Source organism: Neopsephotus bourkii, unplaced genomic scaffold (genome assembly GCF_033783945.1).
Source record: "Neopsephotus bourkii isolate Nb327-2 ecotype Australia unplaced genomic scaffold, CSIRO-AGI_Nbou_v1 NB_894, whole genome shotgun sequence".
In the NCBI taxonomy this organism is placed as follows: Eukaryota; Metazoa; Chordata; class Aves; order Psittaciformes; family Psittacidae; genus Neopsephotus; species Neopsephotus bourkii.
In genome coordinates this window covers 2,379,341-2,403,498 of record NW_026901388.1, presented here as the reverse complement: position 1 = coordinate 2,403,498, position 24,158 = coordinate 2,379,341, and the positions used below count along the sequence as shown (strand labels likewise).

Sequence of the window (24,158 nt, the reverse complement as noted above, 5' to 3'; positions counted from 1 at the left end):
CCACGCTTGCTGCCGCCCCGCGGAAGGCGTCATTTCTGCAAACAGGATGGCGGAGCGGTGTGCGGCTGGGTGAGTGCTGCAGACCCTAACGGGCAGCCCAACGACGGCGTCGCGAGGTGGTGGTACGGCGGCTGGCGTTGAGGCGGGCGGCGCCCCCCGAGCCCTCTGCCCCGCGGGCAGCCGGGGTGGGCGGGGCTAAGGCCGCGCTGCGCCTCCGGCCGTCGCCAATCGGTTGCGGCCGCGCCGGGGCTCGTGGGTGGTGCCGCGGCGGCGCGCGCTTTGTCCGTTGTTGTGGTGGGCCGGGCCGGGTCTCGCATCGGCGGGCAGTAGGCGCGCGCCCCGCCTGCTGGCTTCCGGACCCCCGCCCTCAACCCCCCGTGACGCAGCGAGACTTCAGGGCCTTGCCCCGTTAGTGGGGTGCCGCTGCGGTGACTGTCCCGTTCGTCTCCCGTTCCCCGTCGCGTTTTGAGCTGCCTTCCGAAAGAGCTGCTCCTGAGAATTTGGTTGTCCGAAATTCTGATAGTTTGTAAATCTAGGCCTTAAAAACATCAGATAAACTGATTGGGACAGCCGGGTGAAGCTAAGAAAAGGTGCGCCGCTTGGGAAGTGTGAGTTAGGTGATGTAGCATACTAGAAAAGTTGTTTCCATAAGTTATGCTTTGAGGCCATTTGTTTTGAGGAAGGCTGTTCTGGGGTCTCTGTGTAAGTGGTCTGCTTAATGCATTTTGATCCTCGTTAGGAGGCTTAAGCCTGTACACCGGGGGGTGTACGTGGTTTTTGTTAGATTAAAATAAGCCACTGTTTCAGAAGAGGAGTTGCTAAATGATCTTTTGCTGTGCTATATTAGAAAGTATGTGTCCTGCGTGCCAGTAATGGTGTAGAGAAGGCTGGGATGTGATGGAGGCTGAATGGGCCATGTAACAGTGATTTGCTGTCCTACAGACTGTATAGATGTTTGTGGAGATAAGGAAATACAGCTGAAGATTCCTAGTACTAGTGAGACTTGAGGCATAGTGGATATTCTTGGCAAACTTGAAAAACCACTCCTGATATGAAAGTTTGTTCTAAAGAAACACCTTGAGTTTCTTGTTTGAGGACATCCCTTTGCAAATAGATTGAATAATGAGTTTACCAATTTGAGGGACTCTGTCAGCTTGTGTTTCTGAACATAAAGTGGTTTGTAGTTTACTCTTTATGGGGAGGGGAAAGGGGAGATTACAGGCTCAAAATGCAATAGCATGTTGCCATTGAGCCAATAAAGGTAGCTAAGAGACTCAAACATGGAGAGCAAAAATTTCTCTTAATTTGATCTTTCTGCAGTGACAGTACTTTGAAATTGTGCTATTTTTATAAAATAATTAGTCAAATTTGAAGCCTATGTTTTCTAGGGCAAACACCTTATTTTTTGTAATGCCAGCATGATAATTGAAAGTCATGAATGTAACCAGAAGTAAAAAATTCAACACTGAGAATAGTTGGTGGTTTGTTCTGTTTTTTTCCTCTATAGACTTCCATTCTGATAAATGGACAAGGAGTCTCACTTTTCAAAAATGGCGGATTTAACCAACAGTGAAGAACAGGAAGTAGAGAAGAGTTTGGATGAAGAAGTGGAGAAAACACCTGGTACTTTAGAAGCAGATTCAGGTATTAGTCAGGAAGGCAGTAGTTCAACTTCAGGTACAGTTCAGTCCACTGCAAATGAAAAAGAAGTCCATAGTGGTAATCAGGATGGCACAGCAAAAGGGAAGAATTTAGACTCTGAAGATGAACCACCTAAGAAAGCAGTGAGTATCATTTATTTTGAGCTATGTTCAAATCCTTGTTTCAAAGCCTTAGGTCAAGAAAAATTGAAAATATTGATACTAAACATAAGTGAACCAGTATGAAACACCAAATGTCAAAGTTTGTGGGTAGCTTCCTAGCAAAATAACAGGTGTAGAAGTTATGTTGGGCTTAATGGGAGAGAAGGATGGATAGTAACTAGAATGTTGAGAGAACTGAACTCAACATGTGCTTATTCCAGTTCTAAGACAACTGTTCTGTTGCCTGTGTGGTAACAATCTGTTAGTGCAGCGTAGAGTTTACTGGCATTAGTCCAAGTCCCGTATCTGAAATTCATGCTTTGTGTGTTGTTTTCCTGTGTTGGTATAGTGTATCTGAAATTCTCCCATAAGATAATTTTGTCCTTTCATTTCCTCAGTAATGTATTATATAATTCAGAACACTACAAACTTCATCCTCTGTGATATAATTTCAGTATGGTTTGTTAGCAAAGTCAAATACTAAAAGGTTTACAGATGCTTTTTTGTTTGAAGACTACAGGTGTAGCAGAAAACGTGTCTTTTTAACTGGGAGGGTTAAAAAGGTAATATGATGCTGTCCTTTATTATGTATGAGCTTGCAGAAACTGGTGCTAATTTTGATCTTTTGGAATATTTGAGTACAGTTTGAAAAATGCCTTTGACCTAATGTTTTGTTTCTCCATTCAGAATTTTTCCAGGATATTAACTTATGGCTAAGAAATCTAATAAAATAAAAAGTGCCCTTTGTTGTGGTAGAAACATTATTAACCCTGTCATTTTTAATAAAGTAGGTCTTGGGTATGGTTTAGGTGGACAAGAAATGCATTGGCTTTGCATAGCTTGCAGGTGTAGAGAGGTGACTGCATTGAATGCAGGCCAGCATCTAGATGTTATTGCTGATGGCTGCTTGCAACTGTGCTTGCAGCAGCTGAGATGTGTTAATAGATTGTATTAATGTGTCCTCTGCACTTGTCAAAGTCAGCTGTTTTCATTTATGTCACCCTCAGTAGCCGTTCAGGGATCCGTCTGTGCTGACCCTAAAAAAGATTAGAAATGGTCAAAATAATTATTATGTCAACTAAGTTGTGGTCATAAACAGATGATGGGGTCATAGGAATTCTGTGTGCGTTTTGAAGGTTACCAAAATGATATGAAACACTACAGAATTCAGGTAGTATTTTAAAGTTATTAAAACCTTCTTTTCCCTTGAGGGACTGCTATTTGAATAATAAAATATTTGGATGCTGACTTTTGTAGTCAGCTGTGGGGAATGTTTTTAATTGCTATGTGAATTCATACCGGCTGGGGCTTTGTAACATGTTTGTGGGTTTTAACTGAGAATCGCTTGTTCTAGTTTGTACTGTTATTTCAAGCGCTTTTGTGTCTCACAGAAATTGTATTGGTTCCTCACATTATTATTTTGTTTCAATTTTGTGCACGTAATTGAAGATTATTTTCAAGGTGAAGATCTGATTCTGTGTGTCACATGGACAGAGATTTCTTGGAGTACTTATAGTTAAGGCTAAGCAGGAGACACTCTACAGCTAACTGTTAAGCATTAAATGGGATACATTGACATTACTCTCATTCCTTTACCATAGTCTGGCTAAAGATCTGGCAGTGGGATCATTCTGTTGGGGCTTTATGTGACATCACCTAGTTGGCATTTTGGTTAAACTGGCAGTTTATATGCTTCTGTTAGATGTAAACATTGAATTTCTCAAACAGCATTTTTCAAGAAGCTTAAAATTCCTCAAGAAGGAGCATTCTCTCTTCAATCCTAGGCTTAAGGGGAATGAAACTGATTACTTGAGAGTGATGAGAGTATTAGACAATTGAAAATTAAATATGTCTATGAAGAAAAGATGCTGGGCTTCATCTGTCAGAAATTACTCAAAACAACTGAAAAGGGGATTAAAATTTTTAAGGGAGCTGTCTGTGTGATAATGGGAAGTACTGACATCAGTACCACGACAGATACAGAAAATGTTTTTATATAAATATGTCATGATGGTGCTTTTCATAGTATTACTTGTTTACTATCTTAAATCTTTAAAGTGAACGTGTGTCTTTTAAGAATTCACCATTTGAGTCTATTCCTTCCCTCTTTTCTACAGTGTAAGGTAGGCCATGGACAAGCTGTAGCTGCACATTATAATGAGCTTCAGGAAGTTGGACTGGAAAAACGTAGCCAGTCTCGCATATTCTACCTCCGAAACTTTAATAATTGGACAAAGAGCGTCCTCATTGGTAAGCTTCCCCAGTGATCGCTTATACTTTCATAAAATCTAACTAAATTTTGTATCATAATGTAACTTTTTTCTGCTAAAGTTGATTGTGACACTTTGTCTCTTAATACATGGTGAGATTTTCAAGTGCAATAAAATACTAATGTTGGAGAGCCAAATGTATGCTAAAGGTTTAAAGATCAAGTGACCTGAAAACTGGAAAAAATTCATACTGGAAACTGCTCTTTGTGACATTTTAAAAGATAAAGGTACAGCTTTAAATCATAAAGAATCTGTCCTTCCTAGATTGAGCTGTTATTTAAATCTGTCTCATATAGCTTCTTAATCTTTTCTTAAAGCAGTCTGTCCTTGGATCTCGATTAAGCAATTCTGCAGGAAACTTGAACTGAGATATTTTTCTATATTGCCTATTGTCAACAGTGTAAAAGATTAAAAACTAGGGAATATAGTTCTTTAAGAGTCAACAGCTTTTTATGAAAGGCAAAATCTGCTGTTTCACAAATTAATTCCAAAATGAGGAAATGGAACTGTCAGATACCTGCAAACAAAGAAATGAATTATTGGCACGACACCACAGATTCATGAAGAGGGATCTATGCCAGGAGATGTTGGCACTGTTTGTCTTACTGTGCTGCTTTTTGTTGTGTTGTGTCAGAGCAGTTGGAAGCAATATTTAGATTTATATAGAGCTGTTCCTGAAGCCTGTGTTGAAGACTTTCAGTTGCGATGAATTTCAGTAGTATGTTGTAGGAGATGTATCGGAACATATTTCATGTCTTACTGTGAAGAAAAGTTGCTAGCATGCAGATACGTTTCACGTAATATGCCAACATCAGTCAGAGATAATCTAGGCAGAGTGAAGTTAAAAGAAAAAATGAAACTAGTGTATGTAGGGCAAGAAGACAGCAAGCAAGTACCTAATGTTATTGCAAGGCATAGGAGAGTGAGTGGAAAACGTTAGGCATTTATGTAATGTGACTGCAAGGAAATGTTGTGGCTGAAGCATTTAATTGGCTTTTACTCTTCTGCAGAAGGCTTTCCCATACTTTCAGATAACATCTGCCTTCATTATAATGGTAATGAAAGGGAACCCTGTTTGCCTACTCACGCACAGAGTGGTTCTTTAGTGGTGTGCAGTTTTGCCTTTGCCAGGGAAACAGTTCAGCACTCAAGTTACATTACATGCAAAGCACATTAAGCACACAAAATGTTCATTATCTTTTCCATAGTTTTAAAATGTTGTGGTTCCTTTCATCATTAGTGGTTTCTAGAAAGAGAGGTGTAAGTCTCATGCTAAGAAGACTTCTAGGCAAAGTAAGTTTTGAGATGTTTTAAAAAATCTCACGCCATTTTGGTTCTTTAGGCTTCTCTGTACAATACAAGTGAATTACAGAGACCTTTATGCGAGTTCTCTCTTGTTATTTTTCTAGGTGAATTTATAGACCGGGTACGACGGAAAAAGAACGATATAGCTGTTCTGGATCTAGGATGTGGCAAAGGTGGAGACCTACTGAAATGGAAAAAAGGCAGAATTAAAAAACTTGTCTGTACTGGTAAGAAAGGGAAAGTTCATTAGTGTTTTATGGGCACATCTCCAGCCTTATTTCCTTCTTTTACTAAGCCCAAGAATGCAATGGTATGCCTCCTGTCAAAAAGTCTTCTATTGTCTTTTAATCTGAAGACATCAACTTGATTGCCAGCATAAATATAAGAAGCTTTGATTTTCTGTGTAATAGCTTTCTGTTTAACTTATGACTAAAAACTAGTATCACTAAAGAGACACACTTTTGCCACAGTTTGTCTTAGGCAAAGTGTAGCACTGGGAAAAAGACTGATGTGTTGTATTTCACGTCTTTTCTCACACATTGTCAGCACTGCACCAGTTACTAAGAAGGAGAAAAAAATGACTGCTACTGCTGAACCCAGGACACACATACTATCTTGCAGTATTTTTTAGCTGTTGTGGAAACACAAAGATTGCATTAAAAAACAAAATAAACCTTGCAGTGTTGTGACAGAAAATGGTTTTCGGTGTTAGAATCAGGGAAAGACTTTCAGAAAAGGGAAGAGCTGAAAACTGATTAAAAAAACCTCTCTTGTTTAAATAGTTTGCTTAGATGCTGGGAGGGAGACACCATCTTCTCTTTTCCCAAGGATAATCAGAGGAAGTAGTACTTCACTTCAAATTTAATTAGGTAGCAAAATTTCATAACATCCCTTTAGTGTGAATTATTCTGGGATATTCCATATTTTACATCTCTTTCTTGCCTTGTTCTATTATCAATCTTCAAATACAGTTAATTAATTTACTTACGAAGTTCTCATGTAAATTTATTGCATATTGTTAGTTAAAAAATTTGTGCAAACTGTTATTCAGTGAAGCTTGATGTTTGAGAGGAGCAGTCTTAAAAAGAAAATTAGAAAGCAATTCCCATGATGATGTATACTGATATATATAACAGAAATAACTGCGTTTCAACTTCTTGTATATTTGAAAAAAGATGAAGAGCTTTTAGTACTTTTTTGAGAAACCCTGAAGGCTGAACTGTTTTAGCTAATGTATACTAGACACTTTGGACTGACAGCACTTAGTATCAATCACGTAGTATCACTACTTGAGATTTTGGAGGCTTGCATTGCACTTTTGAGGATGGGAGCTTTCTAAAATCTTCAGAGTACAACTTTTGTCTTGAAATAATAACTGAAAATCTCAAAGAGTTATAACCCCAAACACTTTCTGCAAATTAAATTCCTTTTCTACAAACTGTGTTCAAGGGCAGGCTGGATAGACTCTTGGGCAAGATGATCTAAGGTGAGTTGTCCCTGCCTGTGGCAGGGGGTTGGAACTACATAATCTTAAGGTCCTTTCCAACCCTAACCATTCTGTGATTCTGTGAAATTGGAAATACGAAAGTGGTTGTTTACACACTTGTTTGGTTTGTTTTTCAAAATTTCTCCATATATAGATATTGCTGACATTTCTGTGCAGCAGTGCAAGCAGCGATATGAAGACATGAAAGCCCGATGTCGTTATAATGAACATATTTTTGATGCAGAATTTATACAAGCGGATAGTACCAAGGTACAGTGCCTATGCTTTTAATGTTTTGGAGGCTTAATGTTCTTTTGTTAAGCAGGTATAAGAAATTATGATAGTGCTGTAATATTTTTGGCGTGTATATATTTTCAAGATCAGATCAGTGTACTGTCAGGAGAATCATCCAAATGGGTTACTGAAAAGTTGGTTTAAGATGTAGTTTTATTACTGTTTTACAGGGTAACACTCTTGAAGCCTGAATGTCTTTCTCAGATAATAAATCTGCTGCTTTCAGTTCCTTTCAGTTGATAAGAGGAAGGGAATGATTACTTACCTCTGGAGTTCTGGGAGCCAGCAGAATGTATTTTTATGCTGGAAGGAGTAGGGAACATTTTCTGATTTGACTTGTATATTTTGCTTATCCCAGTATTTATTTATTTTTTGTTTGTTTCTAACAGCATTTTAATTACTGTAATACATATCTTCAGAATTTGTCTCATAGAGCAGATTTCTTTGTATGGAGGTGTGGTGAATACATTACTGAGGCTTAGGAGATGGTCTTGTAACAAGCACAACTTTTGCTTTGTAGAAATGCAGGCTGAAGGATGGAGCCAACCTGGTTTCAGCATATCTGTGGAAAGGCTGAACCTGTTCTTCCTAGCCTTGCAGGAAGGGTTGTTTGCTTGGATTCTTGGTTGCTTCTCCTTCTCAAGAATACAGTCTGGTGTAGGTTCCTCTCAGCTCAAACTGGGGAGAGAGGGGAAAGAGCCTTGATCTGAAAAGACAGGGATATTTCTGTGTCACTATTACAGCACAGTCTTAAATACACATCTGTTTTCCGTTGCATGCATTGTCCTGACTGCACACAAAAATTCATCTCCCTGACTTTGTGTCTCTGTAATCTATATTGAATATAGTACAAAATCTCATTCTTGCAGCTTGTCTAATTTTGCCCACCTCTGTTTCTCAGTTTCCTATTTCTTTCTCAAAGTGTAGAGGAGGAGTAAATGAGCAGATCAATTGCTATGGGTATGTGATGTGTCCGTTTTTTGTCTTGGCACAGACAGAACATTGACAGTATGTGGGATGAACTGATAAGAGTCTGGAAGTGAGTGGGTAGATGGAAGTCTGGGAGAGAAGAAAACTCTGGTAGAACTGTTAAGTATGAAATATTTTAAGTACAGAATCCACATCATGGTCCTTGGGGAGAATTTGAGTGCTCCTGTGTTACTTAAGGAGGCTAGTAGTATTGTATAAAGGAAGCCTGAGCAAGAAGAAATGGAGAACTGCTGAATACAGGGTAAAACTGTGGCAAGCTTTAACCTGATAAATTTCAAGGGCTCTGAAGTTCTTAGAATTATAGAATAGTTACGGCTGGAAAGGACCTTTAGATCATCTAGTTCCAACCCCCTGCCATGGGCAGGGACATTTTACACTAAACCATGCCACCCAAGGCTTCGTCCAACCTGGCCTTGAACACCACCAGGGATGGCGCATTCACAACCTCCCTGGGCAAACCATTCCAGTGCCTCACCACCCTTACAGTGAAGAGATTCCTCCCTGTATCCAATCTAAACTTCCCCTGTTTAAGTTTGAACCCGTTACCCCTTGTCCTGTCACTACAATGCCTAGTGAAGAGTCCCTCTCCAGCATCCTTATAGGCCCCCTTCAGATACTGGAAGGCTGCTATGAGGTCTCCATGCAGCCTTCTCTTCTCCAGGCTCAACAGCCCCAACTTCCTCAGCCTATCTTCATGCAGGAGGTGCTCCAGTCCCCTGATCATCCTTGTGGCCCTCCTCTGGACTTGTTCCAACAGTTCTATGTCCTTTTTATGTTGAGGACACCAGAACTGCACACAATACTCCAAGTGAGGTCTCAGGAGAGCAGAGTAGAGGGGCAGGATTACCTCCTTCGACCTGCTGGTCACGCTCCTTTTGATGCAGCCCAGGATACGGTTGGCTTTCTGGGCTGCAAGCGCACACTGAAGCCGGCTCATGTTCATTTTCTCATTGACCAGCACCCCCAAGTCCTTCTCCACAGGGCTGCTCTGAATCTCTTCTCTGCCCAACCTGTAGCTGTGCCCTGGATTGCTCCAACCCAGGAGCCTCTTTTTTTCTTCGAAGTTTCCTCAGCAGCTCCTTATCCATCCAAGGTGGTCTCCTGGCCCTCCTGCTGCACTTCCTTCTAGTTGGGATGCAACACTCCTGAGTTTGTAGTAGGTGATCCTTGAACATCAACCAACAGCTTTGGGCCCCCCTGCCCTCTAGGGCAATATCCCATGGAACCTTACTAAGTAGGTTCCTGAAGAGGCCGAAGTCTGCTCTCTTGATTTTTTTCAGAGTTACTGGTTATTTTGTCTTGGGTGGGGAGGAGTGTGTTGGTACATATGTATGTATGTGTGTTAGAATACAGAGAAATACAGCTTGGTGAGCAGTGCAAATTGCTATAGTTAAAACAACTCCTCCTTCTCTGAATTATATTTTTAATCGGTCAGTTCTTATGACAGAGACTTAATAAACAGAAAATTAATTTTATAATTGTTTTCTGCTAGAATAGTGACTTATTATAAACTCTCAGCAGTAAAATATCTCTGGATACTCTTAGGTGACTAACCTTGGGTTTTGGCCTTTCATTGTAGTGGTATTGCTTGAAAACATGAACGGAGTTTGGGGACATGATAACTTTGAAATGTGTGTGTGCATTCTTGTTCCCAGATGTTGTGCATGGATTTCTGTGTAGCAGAGGACTTATTCTTTTTCATCTTCCTCTTGTTGAACTTGTAAATGAATGGGGACTGAAAGGAAAAGCTTTAAAGATTTATAGGAGTAGTGTCTTTGTTGGAAGATTTAATTGAATTATGCTTGGCTTTGTAGCTTTTGTTACACACTTTTTTTTTTTTTATTTTTATTTCTTTTTAATCTGTTTCAGGATCTCTTGTCTTCTAAATACAGTGATCCAGATATGCGGTTTGACATTTGCAGCTGTCAGTTTGTTTACCATTATTCATTTGAGACATATGAGCAGGCTGACATGATGCTTAAAAACGCTTGTGGGAACCTCTCTCCTGGAGGGTATTTCATTGGCACGACTCCAAATAGCTTTGAACTTGTGTAAGTGCTTTTATATTCTATTAGTTGTTCAAAAGTCTGTGAAGCATTGTTAAGTGATAATCATTCTTATTCTGATATGTTTGTGCAAACAGGCAAGGTTTTTTACAACAATTTTGGATTCTAGTCATGAGAATCTCACTTGTGAACTTCACTGAAACAGATAAATCTGTACTAACCATTGTCTCTTGCATCTGTGGCTCTTCTGCTAAGAGTATATATATATAGATCTTCATACATAAACCCTGTGTAATGACTTACAGCAAAATAGCCATAGCCTGGAGAATAACTGTCAGGGTTTTGCTGTGGTTGTTTCAAGAAGTGTAGTTTGTCCATGGAGACTGTCACTTTAGTTCTTAGAATGTTGTATAGGAAAGATAAACTGATAAAACCTAGTATGCATCTTCTAATTTCATTGTTTCCTTGCCTTGTTAAGTAAGGGAGGTGAGAAGCTAGAGGGATCGCTGAATGCTGTAGTATTGGGAGAAACACTTTCCAGACTTCTTATGCTTTTCTATGCTTGTTAAATTGGCTACAAGTTTTCTGTGCTTGTTAAATTAAAACCTAGTCAATTAATGTTTGATTATATCTCATTTTATAGAAAGCGGCTTGAAGCTTCAGAAACAAATTCATTTGGGAATGATGTGTACAGTGTAAAATTTGAAAAGAAGGGAGAATATCCTTTGTTTGGCTGCAAATATGATTTCCATTTGGAAGAAGTGGTTGATGTCCCCGAGTTCTTGGTTTACTTCCCATTATTGGAAGAGTAAGTTAAGTGTTTGAATTCATTATACAACGAAAGCTGTGAAGCATAATAAGCATTTGTTTAGTTTGTGTGTCATTATGTGATACTTGCAGAACATTATATTTTGGCTTTCTTTTATTTTTCAGTTCTTAATTTTTTTGTTGTTGCTCCAAATGCAGTGGTTTCTTGTGTTTCCATCTGCAGCTGTGATCCGTCCATTGCACTCAGTTGAAAGTGCTCTGGTCAGAAGTTGTGAAGACTTAAACTATCTTTCACATGAGAATGCCTGTATCTGATGATCTTAAAAGTCTTTTCCAACTAAGTTGATTCTATGATATGTTGGATCTGTCAAAACCTTTAATGCTGTCAGATCTTTTTTTCTTTAATCTTAATTTTTTTTAGAGGTTCATTCTACCTTTCTTTAGAATATAGAAGAGAGTTATTTAGAATAACTTCCTTTAGTCCTTCAGCAAGCTGCCTTGTATGTCATCTTCATCATGGTTCTTCCTTGTCTTCTTCAACTTTCTTCCAATGTTCATAGGATTTTTTTTCCTACAACTTATCTTTTCTTCCTCTAAATCATATTCATCTGTGAGCATGCATTTTGTTGTTACCTCTGTGTGCATTCAGATTTGCCTTTCCCAGCCTGTCTCCTGGGGTATAGACAAACATTTCCATGTTGTGTGTTTTCATGTCATTCAAGCTTAGTATGGCAGTTAAACACTATTAAGCTTTCCCTTCAAACCTGTATATTTTCACACAATGAATTCATAGTTCTCTATGACAGATACGAACATCTGTCACTGACACCTGTAACTTCAGTATTGTATGAGCTCAGGGCATACATATAATTGAGATATAAGCACTAAATCTAGCAGAGAGAGGCTTGTATCTATAGTATGTGACATGTCAGTGTGGTGATACTTCAGGGAAATTCATGTAGTCTATCTGGAAGTTCAAACAAATTATTTCTGTGTGTTGGGAGAAGAGACATTTTTCTATTAAAATGTTTTTAAATTAATTCGGCGTGGGTTTTTGTTGTCCTAATTAAAAGAAAAATACAGTTTATGGTGGTAGTGCATTTTTTTTCATTTAAATGTCTACTAAGAAAGCAAATTCTAGAAAGAGTGTAATGCTAGTGAATACCATAAGATGTCACTGTGGCTTAAAATTGTTCCTTAGGAAATAGAACTACAATAATTTCATAGCTTCCCTAATTAAGCTTACTCTTTTGACAGAATGGCGAAGAAGCATGGTATGAAATTAGTCTACAAAATGACATTTCGGGAATTCTATGAAGAAAAAATCAAGAATGAGGAGCATAAAATGCTGTTAAGGAGAATGCAGGCCTTGGAGGTAAATATAAAGTTGTTTCATTTAAATAGTATTTTGCATCTTGTTAATTATTTGTGCAATAACTGAAATTCCTCTTGTGAACACTGTGATTAATTAAGGGCTACCAATAGAACTAAACTCCTGTGACTGAAAGTGTGACTGTGGTGGGTTGACCTTGACTGGCTGTCAGACACACACCAACCTGCTTTCTTGTTCCCTCTTCCCAATAAAATGCAGAGACAATATAAGAAAAAATCCTTGTGAGTCAAGATAAAGACAGGGAGATTGCTTAGCAGTTACTGTCATGGGCAAAACACTGTCAAATTGGAGGAGTTTAATTAAATTAATTACCAACAAAAAGGAAAAAAAGAGTAGTATGGTGAAAACCAGACAAATCTAAAAACACCTTTGTCCCACTCAGTGCTTGTTCCCAGGTTCAACTTCACTCCGGACCTTTCTACCTCTTCTTGCCACGCTGTGGTGCAGGGCAGTGGGGAATGGGGTTTGTGGTCAGTCCGTAGCTCTTTGCCTCTCTTTCCTTTTCACACTTACCCTGCTCCAGCATGAGCTCCTCCAGTGGAATACAATCTTCACAAACTGCTCCAGTGTGTGTTGTCTCAATGGGGCACAGTCCTTCAGGAACAGACTTCATGTGGGTTGGTTCTTCATGGGGTTGCAGCTCCTGCCAGAAAACCTGCTCCTGGTTAGGCAGCTTTCCATAGGCCACTGCTCCTGCCAGGACCTTGCTCCTGTGTGGGCTCTGCGCAGGCTGCAGCTTCCTGCTGGTCATGTCTGCCTGCTGCAGCGTGTGGTCTTCTATGGGCTTGTCATGGTTTAAGCCCAGCCGTAAATCAGAATCACACAGCCTTTCTGTCACTGCCCCCGTTCTTTCTCCCTGCTCTGGACAACTCGGGAGGAGAATCGAAAGAATGTAACTCCCACGGGTTGAGATAAGAGCAGTCCAGTAACTAAGGTATAACACAAATCACTGCTGCTACCACCAATAATAATAAGGGAAGTAACAAGGGAAGAGAATACAGCTCACCACCAATACCCAGCCTGACTGAGCAGTGATCTAGCCCTTCCGGGTAACTGCCCCCAGTTTATATCCTGGGCATGATGTGCTGTGGTATGGAATACCTCTTTGGCTAGTTTGGGTCAGGTGTCCTGCCTCTGCTTCCTCCTGGCTCCCCCTCCTCCCTGGCAGAACGTGAGACTCAGAAAGTCCTTGATCAGACTAAACATTACTGAGCAGCAACTAAAACCATCGGTGCTATCAGTGCTGTTTCCAGGCCGAAAGTCAAAAACATAGCACTGCACCAGCTACTAAGAAGGAGAAAAAGGACTGCTACTGCTGAACCCAGGACAGGGCTGCATTGTGGTTGTCTGTTCCAGTGTGGTCCTTGATGGGCTGTAGGGGCGCAGCCTGCCTCACCATGATCTGCGCCATGAGCTGCAGGGGAATCTCTGCTCTAGCACCTGGAGCACCTCCTCCTCTCCTTCTGCACTGACCTGCGGGGTAGTTTCACATTTCTCCTCACTCTTCTCACAGCTACTGTGCAGGTTTTTTTATGCTTTTTAAAGCACATTTTATCACAGGTGTTACACCCATGGCTGAGGGGCTCCGCTGTGCCCTGCGGTGTCTCTGTTGGACTGGCGGAACCAACTCTGTCCAGCATGGGGCAACCTCAGCCTCTTCTCACAGAGGCCACCTCTGCAGCCCCTGGTGCCAGTGCCTGGGCACCTGCACCCAATAGAGTAATTCAGCTTTGTAGACAAAAATCCCAATTTTGAGGCAAATTTTTTTTTTTTTTTTAGCAAGTAGCAAGCGGAAGCATGGGAATTGTGTCTAGTTTCACAGAGCGGTAACCATAATCCTTTTTCTTCCTCAACAGACTGAAAGTGGATCTTTGTGCAAGGAATTTCAGTTGAAAATACAGAAAGTATCTTTGTAAGAATAGAAGGACAGGCTGTATTTGTAGGAAAAAAAGGGTACTTAATTGAAACTGAGGCTATGGTTTTGTCCAATGTTTCTGCTTTTTTTATCCTCAGGCTTTTGTCCTGGATGACTTTGAAAAGCTTCTGTGAAGCTGCTAATGCCATCTCTGAGGTTTTGATTTTACTCAGTTCTCTCTTCTTCCTCCTCCCTCAAGCAGTAGATTTTTTTTATTTTTTTTTTTCAACATGAAATTATCAACTCAAGTATCCAGTGACATATAAAACTGGGTCACATGGGCTGCAAGTGCACTTGACCGTCCTTGTTGACTCTGAGAGTGATGGTGCTTTGTATGGGCTCATACTGCCAGTAACATGGTGACACAGCCTGTGACATACCAGCTTCATTTTTAGAAAAGTGGAAGTTGTCTTAAATTAGTGGCCTGTTACAATTGAGGACTGCATTGCTAAGTACAGACCATTATGTAGCGATTAGAATCTTTAACAAGTATATACTGAGGTCCTTAAGTTGTCATGGTTTAAGCCCAGTTGGCAATAAAGTATCACGCAGCTGCTAGATTGCACCCCTGCCCTGAGCGAGATAGGGAGAAGAACAGGGAGAAGAATTGTGAGAAGGTGAAAACTGCACGCTGAGATAAGAACAGTTTAGTAATTGAAGTTGACTGTAATAATAATAGAAATAATAACAACAATAATATTGATATTAATAGGCAACAATAAAAAAGGAGAAATGAAAATTCAGAAAAAGCAAGTGATGCACAGTGCAGTTGCTCACAACCCACTGATCGATACCCAGCCTGACCTGAGCAACAGTTGATCCCTTCTGGCCAATTCCTCTGAGTTTACATAGTGGGCATGACATGCTGTGGCATGGAATACCACTTTGGCTAGTTTGGGTCAGGTGTCCTGTCTCTGTTTCCTCCTGGCTTCTTGTGCCCCTCCTCACTGGCAGAGAACGAGAGACTGGAAAGTCCTTGATCAGGGTAAATACTACTTGGCAACAACTAAAACATTGGTAGTTATCAGCATTTTTCTCAGACTAAAGCCAAAACACAGCACTGCACTAGCTACTAGGAAGAAAATTAACTCAGCTGAAACTAGGACATAAGTATATATTATCATTGAAGAATTAGTTGTATACTCCTGTTACAGCTCCTGGGTGTTACTGAAGCATTTTAAGCATTCTGCTTGAGATCTTACAGTTACTCATTTCTTAGTACTTCTGCTTAAGAGATGCTGATTTGTTCAGTTGCTGTTCCAAAACATTAATAGGTAATACTCAGAATGAGCTGTACACAGAGCAAAATTCTAATAGTTTGTTTCCCCTGCATGAGGATAAAAGCTAATTTATAAATCCTGGGTGGCAGATTTTCTGCAAAGTAGGCAGTATCAGACCTGAACTTATAGGTGCTACAAAGGGAAGATCTGAATTCAGAATCCTCTTAAATTATTGACCTCTGTTCTGGGCTACATTGTGACAAATCCTTGACTGATGTGATAAATGTATGCAATTTATATTTTTTCTGTTTCTGATGTTCTCCAGCCATATTCTACATTTGGTGATTCCAGGCTTGTTTCTGATAAACCTGATGACTATGAACATGCAAAAGAGTTCATCAAAGATGGCAAAGCAAAGTTACCATTGGTAAGTTCCTTCTTACTTCAGTAGAGCAAATGGTGTCTGAAATTGAGGTCCTGATCTTTCAAATGTGGTGCCTTCATGTTGACTGCAGTGAAATTGATATGGATGTCCCTGTGCATGTGAAAAACCATGGAGCTACAGGGCTGAGGAGTTCATTGCATTTAAGTCCCATACTCAATCAATTTCACTTAACTTAGTAGCCACTAGGAAGTTTGTGACAATGCAAAAGGGAAAGGATATTTTACTATCTTCCTTGGCAGATATTGTAACATAACTCTTCTTAATATGAAGGATATTCTTGTTTCTGGATCTTCACAATACTGATCTAAAGCTTTAGCTTTCCTTTTTTAATCCTCTGACAGGAGAATTGAAAACTTGCTTCATAATACTCTATATACTTGAAATCTTAAACACCTTTTTCTATTGTCTTTTTGGGTGAAGAAGATTCAGCTCCCCTTTCAAATGATTTTATTAAAGTTTTGTAAATGCTATTTTTTCTGTCTTTACAATGATCATAACCTTACCTTGTACAAAATCTAGTCTGCTATCCTGTGACATACTTTTCTGCATTTCTTCCGTTTTGACAGCTTGATTTATGACTTCAGAAATAAGAGAATATTGAGCCATCCTCCATGGAGGTTATACTAGATTTTAGATCAGTGGTCAAATTAAGTAGATTTTTTTTTTCTGTTTCTAGTCTTGTCCTGTAATGCACATGCTACCTTTTTGAGTTTGCTGTCTTTCTCACGTTTTTTATAAACAGGTTTTTCTTCCACTGTCCTAGCAGTACATGCCAGTGTTGGAGTTGTCTACAGCTGGTTCCCTCCCAGCCTTTCATTCTTTCATATTTGTCTCAGGGTTAAGGGCATGATGGGCAGGAGCCTGCACAGCTGCTGTTCCTGGGAAGTGAGCAGGAGGACTGAGTGTGTCTACTGTAGTTTTTCCCCAGGAACTGCTGCCACTTGGCTATTGACTTTCCATCTATAGCCTGGCTAGCTATTCAGGGTAGCATATAGCTGTGTGTTTGCTTGTCTGTGCACTGGGGAGTCAGGCTGCAGAAACATCGCAAAGGCTTGGTTTAACCTAACTATTCATGCTGAATAGTTCCTGATTAAGCAAAGTTGGCCCTTTCAGTCTGAACTTTAGGTCTTCTTTATGTGTTGAGGTTCTTTGAGAAGGCAGAACCAAAATTGGAGACTAGTTCAAGTAAAGACTATAGCCTTAGTAAAATCATATGGCATCCTATTTCATTGTCATAGATATAGCATGAAGCTGGTCAGTTGGAGTTTGTTCGCTTGGAGTTTTCCTTTTTAAAATTATTGGTTTATCTACCATTCATGTTCTGAAGTTTTAGATTCTTACAGGATGTATTCCTTTTACTGTATGTAGAAAAATCCAATATCCTGAGGGAAAAGAAACCTGGTCTCTGTATTTGAAGTCTTAAACGTTTTAAAAAGAAAAATGCCACTTTTAAGAAACAAGCATGAGAATGGTCAAGTCAGACAAAAGACCTCTTTTGTCACCTGCTGTATCATCTGACAGAGAAGAAATCTGCTCAAACAAGCCTTTTTTTACTAGTGCTTTGAGAGATGAATCAATATTTGGAGTTCGTCAGTAGGTAGTGCATGGGCTAAGTCATGCTTCCGGTGAGGACTCACTACAAGGGAATGGAGTGGGCAGAATAGAAAACAGGCTTGTTGTTACCTCATGCTTCTTAACTGTTAGAGTAGATGGCAGCAGTTTTTTACTTGCATATTTGCCCTGCTTTAATCTGAAAAGTGGAGGTAGGAGTAGGTTTCCTGGGCTGCAAGGCAGGCTGTTTTTTCACAACGTGTGAGTTAGATTGGGATTTACTGTCTTGCAAATAGAGCTTTTGTGGGCTGCAGGCAGTGTTCTCAGGGAAGGTGGTAGCACCATTAAATAGGGCCTCTTCTTGACTTCTCACAAATGTCTGGCATCTTGGACTGGACAACAGCTTGAGCCCAGTTCAATTCACACCAATGTGCAGTGATAGACCCAGCATACTCCACGTTGCAGAGGCATCCATCCCCACAGGCTCTTGGCCCATTCTCTTATACCTGTGTAATTTAGGTGTGTTCTGCTGTCTGGAGTGTTGCAATTCCCTGCTGCCCTAGTTATTTGAGTTACAAGTATCCATGGAAATGCCCTATAAGTATCTACGGTAATGCTGCTCTTGTCCCAGTAGCTCTTCTCTGAATAGCTAGGCAGTGTGGGATGGTTAGAAGTTGGTCTGTGGAAGTTTGATTATCCTGAGTTCAGTTGGTGTGTTATTGTTCCCTCATTCTCCTTGCTGAAATTGTGGTTTTGTTTTTTTGTCTCCTAGGGAACTTTGAGTAAATCTGAATGGGAAGCAACAAGTAAGTATTGTTTTGAAAACTCGGTATTGACTGAATGACTGCGATGGAAAGTGTGTAGAATAGTGTGTTGGTTACAGAGAAAAGCAGTATTTGAAATATTTTGCTTTTGTGCATTCTTAGCTCTTTTGTGAAAACATTATCTAAAACTGTGCTGGAATTTAATGCTAGAGTTACTCTTTAGGAAACCATAGCAGTCTGTAATTTCAGTAATTTGCTGACGGGTTCTTTGGGCAGAGTATCAACTTGTTTGCATTTTGAAAGCTTCATCAAGTCACAGAGGAAGCTGAAACTTTAAATACTCCCATTTTCTTTTTTTAGGTATTTACTTGGTATTTGCATTTGAAAAGCAACTGTGAAACTTCATGTACTGGATGCAGCAAGAAGAGATCATATCCATGTGCGAGTTGGAATGGTCAGAAATCCATTGTGGCAACTATTTTTTTATTTTTAATTTTTTTATCAGAAGTGTGCAGGACACTGTTGAAAACTAGAGCAAGATCATGATTCTGAGTTACATTGCCTGTCTGTGACAGATGGACTTGTGTGTGTATATATGAGAGATTCTGAATCAGTCTTTTTAAGCATTTGTAAGCAATCTGCATGTTCTCAAAACCCATGTTTGAACTTGACACAAGTTTATGTTAGAAACAAATGTTTTGTTAGCAGAAATGTGTTTGTGATTACAAGCTTGACCCTGCACTTTCTGAAATGGATGGAAACACTGTCGAGTTTGATGTCCAGAATGAGGGCCTAAATGTTGTATTGCAGAGCTCTGTTAATTCACTAGATACAGTCACACATATAAGGTATGTCTACATTGCATAAGAGGTAAGTGGCAAGCTATACCTGAGTCAGTTTGAGCATCTCTGTGCTGTGCTCAAGCCTGCAGTGTAAATCTACCTTAGTGGTATTCAAGGTGTAGTTTACATGATGAAGTCCCATAATGTTCTTGTTTTTTTTTTTGTGCTTGCTGATATGTAGTGTTACTTCATGGTGCTTCCAAGATTAAACAAGTTTGTTCTGTACAAAACACCTCTGAAAGAACTCAATTTCTGAAGTTTTAAATCTCTGTGTCTCTTTTTCTGAATATGACTATGTGGTAATGAATAACAGCTGCTGAACTTAGATGACTGAACATTTTCTATTGACTCTCTGGACTTTTTGGCAGTTTTAATGTCTCCTGAAACTTACTAGGCAGATCTTGGGATATGTTTCTTACTTGCTTCATAAAACTCCAAATGGATGCTTGGCAGAAGGGTGAGCTATTGGTGATAGGGACCTCATTGCAGTCCTTAAGGCATTAGGAACACTATTATGTACTAGATCATGAACCAAAAGGGGAGGCTGATAAGATCTGAGGATGCTGGAAGTTCACTCAGGTAAGAAGGGCTGCGTATGTGTGTATGCAAACCAGTACATGGGGATAACAGTCCCCATATCAGAGCCAAATACTTCGGGGATGTAATTAATTATCAATAGGCAGAATTGTGCCTACCATCTTAACTGCTTGTCAGTCTCTAAGAGCTGGGTTAGAAACTTTTGACATGGTGTTTGCTCTGTTTTCCACTTGCTTGTAGCCACCCACTACTGGGAGAGTGTGAATACGTCACATTTTTTTCTCTCCGCTGTTGGCTACTATAGTTTACATAGAGATGAAATGATTAAATGTTGATGGTTATGAGTATTTTGAAAAGTCATAATAAACCTAAGAAAGAACATTTTTGTTAGTTAAGTGTTCAAATTATCTGAGTTTGTAGTTAAATTGTGTTCCCCCTGTAATTAGGTCATACTCTTTACTCCATGATTTCTGATTTATTTCTTTTTATTGTGTAGAAGAACACCTATCACCTTCACCAAAGCAGAAGAACCAGTCAGGTCAGCTGCTGACACAAGGAATGCAAGACTCTTGTCTGATAGAATTAGTACTTCTGAAACTAGCTAAAAAAACACTGACAGTTTAGAAGTGCTGAAACATTTCGTTGAAATTTGCATGTGTCAAAGCTGGTTTTGTTAGATTTCTTGTATCAGTTTTCATTGGAAAGTACATTGTTATGCTATTTTTGGAAGAAATCAGTAAAATAAAATGAGGGGAAATAGTTGAGTGTCTTTCCTCTTTTAAACAAATCTCCGTATATCAAAGAGTCACATAATGGCTGAGGTTGGAAGGGACCTCTGGAGATCATCTGTTTCAGCCCCCCCGCTCAAGCTGATTCATCCAGAGCTGATTGCCCAGGACCATGTCCAAAGGGATTTTGAATTTCTTCAAGGATGGACACTGCACAATATTCCTGGGCAGCCTCTGCCAGTGTTCAGTCACCCTCAGAATACAAAAGTGTTTCCTGATGTTTAGATTGTGTCCATTGCCTCTGGTCCTGGCATTAGACACCACCGGAAAGAGCCTGGCTCCATCTTTACACCTTCCCTTCGGGTATTTGTACACATTCACAAGCTTAGCACCTGGAGTCTTGTCTTCTCCAGGCTGAACAGCCTCATCTTTCTCAGCCTTTCCTCATATGAGAGATGCTCTAGGATTTTGAACACAAGTGGACCCAGTATTGATCCCCAGAGTACGCAGCGGCCTCCAACGAGATTTTGTTCCACTGATGACTCTGCTGCTTTCTTGTAATTGAGTTTTGCCGGGAGCTGTTTGTCTCTGTATGCAGGCCCCCTAGCATTTTTGCCTGACTTCCTACTCATTGAATTGGGCCACTCAAGTTTGGAGAAGGTGATCCTTGAATATTAAATGAGTTTTCTTGGGCCCACCTTTCCTCCAGGGCTTAATCCTGTTAGATTACCAAACAGGTCTTTGAAGATGCACACATCTGCTTTCCTGAAGTCCAGCATTATGCTTGCCTTTTGCCTTGCTTTCTCATCTCTGGAGCATGAATTCCAGACAGAGTCACACACGGTCATCTCAGTGTCACTGCATCCAAGATTGCCTTTGACGTTCACCTGCCTAACAAGCCCCTTGGTGGTATGAGGTCCAGCAGAGCACCTCCTGTTGTTTCCTCTATTATTTGGATCAGGAAATTGTCATTGATGCTCTTCAGAAGCCTCCTGAATTGCTTGTGTCTTGCTGTGTTCTCTCTCCAGCAGGGAGGGACAGAGACTAGGACCTGTGAATGTGAAGCTGCTTGTAGCTAGACTTCGGGTCAGGTCGCCTATAGACATCCACTATAATGTCATCCATACCTGCCATCTCTAGTCCTTATCCATAAGCTCTCAGCTGGCTCATTGTCCATCCCAAGACACTACTCCATGCTTTCCAGCTGTGTTCTCATGCAAATGGCAACTCCACCACTTTGACCTTGTCTTTCTCGCTTGTCTTTCCTAAAGAGCCTGTATCCCTGCACTGCAGCACTCCAGTGATGCGAGTCATCCCTTCAGGTCTTTGTGATCCCAATAAGATCATAGCCATACAACGTTTCTTGGTAACTGTGTGTCTTCCTAGCAGAACTGGATGGCTTCAGAGGAGCACTTAGTGTGCAGAGCATCAAGGGCCCTCAGGATTCCTGACGAACAATTGAAGACTGGGGAGTGCTGAGGTCATCTGAAATGGGTGGTTTTGGCAATAGAAGTACTCTTGGCAATCACTTGAATTAAGAAAGGATGGAGTGGCACATGAAAGATGCTAGACCAATGAAGTGGTTCAATTTTCGAATTCACTTTACACAGTCAGGGAATTTAGATTAGAAATGGCAACTTTCTATTTCAGTTTATCCCCTCTCACCTGGGTGTAGAGTGAGACATGAGTTGGGAACAGGCACTAGAAGATGCATAACCTTTTCCTCTAGATCCTTCTGTGAGGGCAAACATTTGAGCACTGTGGTGGAACCCAGTTGCATGGCATGAATTTGCTATGGAGAGTCAACGCAGCTGAAATGCTGTTTTGCACTTGTGTTAAATAGATTCCCTTGCTTCAGGGAACACCTCAGTTTGTCATGAAAGTGCACTGAACATCCTGTTAATATGTTCAAAAGTACAGTGCTTTATATGGATAATTTTGTGTTGATAAAAAGTCAAGTTGAACACCAGCCCTTTCTATGCAGGATGGATGCAGTAGCGATTTGTTCCGACTTTTTCTCCCATCTTTCTTCACTTTTGAAAGAAGCTATGTATTTTGCTTCCTTGTCTGGCAACTGAGGTTAGGAGTCATCAAAATTGCACAAGCACTGTTAGTATAGGTAATTATTCCATATGGGGTTTAGGATATTCTGCAGTGTTACAACAAAAATACCAAACGCTGTATTTGTGCAGGAATTGTGTTGTGCTTCCATATGTTTCTGTTGTATCAGTGCTGTATTGTATGAGTTTGCTTTTGTGAATTAAACACCAGTATGGTAGAAATTGCTGCAAAGCGCTTAAGCATGTGCTGTGTTTTGTGCTTAGGATTTAAGCAAATGCTTAAGGGGGCATATTGACTGGTGGAATGTATTTGACTTAAGCTAGACTTTCTGCAAACCTTACATATACTCTTTGTTACATTTGAATAGTTTAATTTACATAATGAACGTCTCGGTCCTTCAACTAAAAGTGTTTTCCTTTTGAGTTGTAGTCTATTTAATAAAGCACTATCCTAATAACTATTTTTATTAAAAAGAGAAATTACATGCTGTATCCTAATTGCTCAACTGTGTAAAGAAAGCAGTTAATTTAGGGAGTGTCAAGCTGGGTAGCAATAAATTTAAAACATCTGCAGAGTAATCAAAGGGCTGATAATAAATCCACTTTTGCAGTCCAGTTACTGCTAAAGTAATACTGCTTCTGGGGGAGAAATGGCTTGTGTGATATCAGGCAGGATTAACAGCACTTTTGTAATCTCAGTCCCTGGTGTTCCTTGTTCACTAAAAATGAGAGCCTCTTGTGTATGGAAGTGAGGGAGCAGACATCTGTATTGTCACTTATGAATGTAAATAAGTGTCCTGATTTTTCAGAAGTGTGAAGCACAAAAATCAGGTCATTTAAGTGCCAAAAGACATGGAGGCAAGCGTTTGAGTTGGTTTTGAACAAGAAACCTTACTTGAGATTTGAAGAAAAAAAGTCTGAAATCTGAATCCTTGTGCTGATGACATTATGAATACTCTGCCCTGAGCTAAAACCTGTTAATGCAGTTTAGTTTTTTTGCAGCTTCGGTGCATAGCATTTTGCATCAATGTGCTAGTGCTGGCAAAATGGCTTTTCCTTAACCTCCCTTAAAGTGTACCCTTTTAATACATTACAATCATAGATTTTTGTACTGCCCTGAATGTGTCTTTTATTTAGAGAACAGATGTAAGGCAGTACAAAGCTAACTTGATTAATTAGGTCTTGATAAGTAAAAGGTTTTTCGATGGTGCGTAAATGCTGCTTAATGGAAGCTGTCATCCTTTCTTCATTTTATTAAAGATGGTTCTCAACATTGTCATCATTGTCATATTTGCTTTAATGTGTCTCTCAGCAACTGAAGTTAATTTTCAGGGAAAGGTCTGACTGATCTGTGTCACTAATGGTTGAAGTCCAAGGAAAGGATATTGTTTTCGTTTATAGGCTGAATTGTTTCAATAGCCAGCTTCCTAAGAGTTGTGCTCTCTGAATCTTACGGTCTTGTCTGAATATCATGTAAGTTGTGTTTCTGATACAGTCCCAGGGAAGGTGTGCATTTGCTCACCCTTAATCATTAATTGTGATTAAACTGGGAATGTACTACTCTTAGCAGTAGAATAAACATTGCCATGGGATTCAGAGTACCAGTGTTCACATTTTCGGGTCATACTGCATGCGTAGTCTTGTGGCCAGACTACTCATTTCCTGACTTACTAGCTGCCAACCAGTAACAGCTTCCTTCTCAGTTTGCACTCTCTTCTAATTGGACAGTGACAGAATTGTTCTGACTTTAGGCACAAGAATAGTCTTTCTTTGTTGGTTTAG

The 24,158-nt window shown here is 40.1% G+C and overlaps 1 protein-coding gene across 2 annotated transcripts in view; it reads left to right on the top strand.

Moving 5' to 3' along the window:
* The window catches only part of RNMT (RNA guanine-7 methyltransferase), a 126,432-nt gene continuing 102,274 nt past the window's right edge, over positions 1-24,158 (top strand). The window contains exons 1-11 of one of the 2 annotated variants that reach the window (XR_009726129.1): positions 1-69; positions 1,508-1,784; positions 3,920-4,052; positions 5,482-5,604; positions 7,018-7,133; positions 10,017-10,198; positions 10,797-10,961; positions 12,179-12,296; positions 15,775-15,876; positions 18,218-18,251; positions 18,570-19,167. Coding sequence is in view for 1 of the 2 variants with exons in the window: in XM_061357400.1 (XP_061213384.1) it covers positions 1,524-1,784; positions 3,920-4,052; positions 5,482-5,604; positions 7,018-7,133; positions 10,017-10,198; positions 10,797-10,961; positions 12,179-12,296; positions 15,775-15,876; positions 18,218-18,251; positions 18,570-18,607 (1,272 nt within the window). In the remaining variant the exon portion in view is untranslated. Of the gene's footprint in view, positions 70-1,507; positions 1,785-3,919; positions 4,053-5,481; positions 5,605-7,017; positions 7,134-10,016; positions 10,199-10,796; positions 10,962-12,178; positions 12,297-15,774; positions 15,877-18,217; positions 18,252-18,569; positions 19,317-24,158 lie in introns of those variants that run through there. The other variant, XM_061357400.1, reaches the window with a different exon arrangement.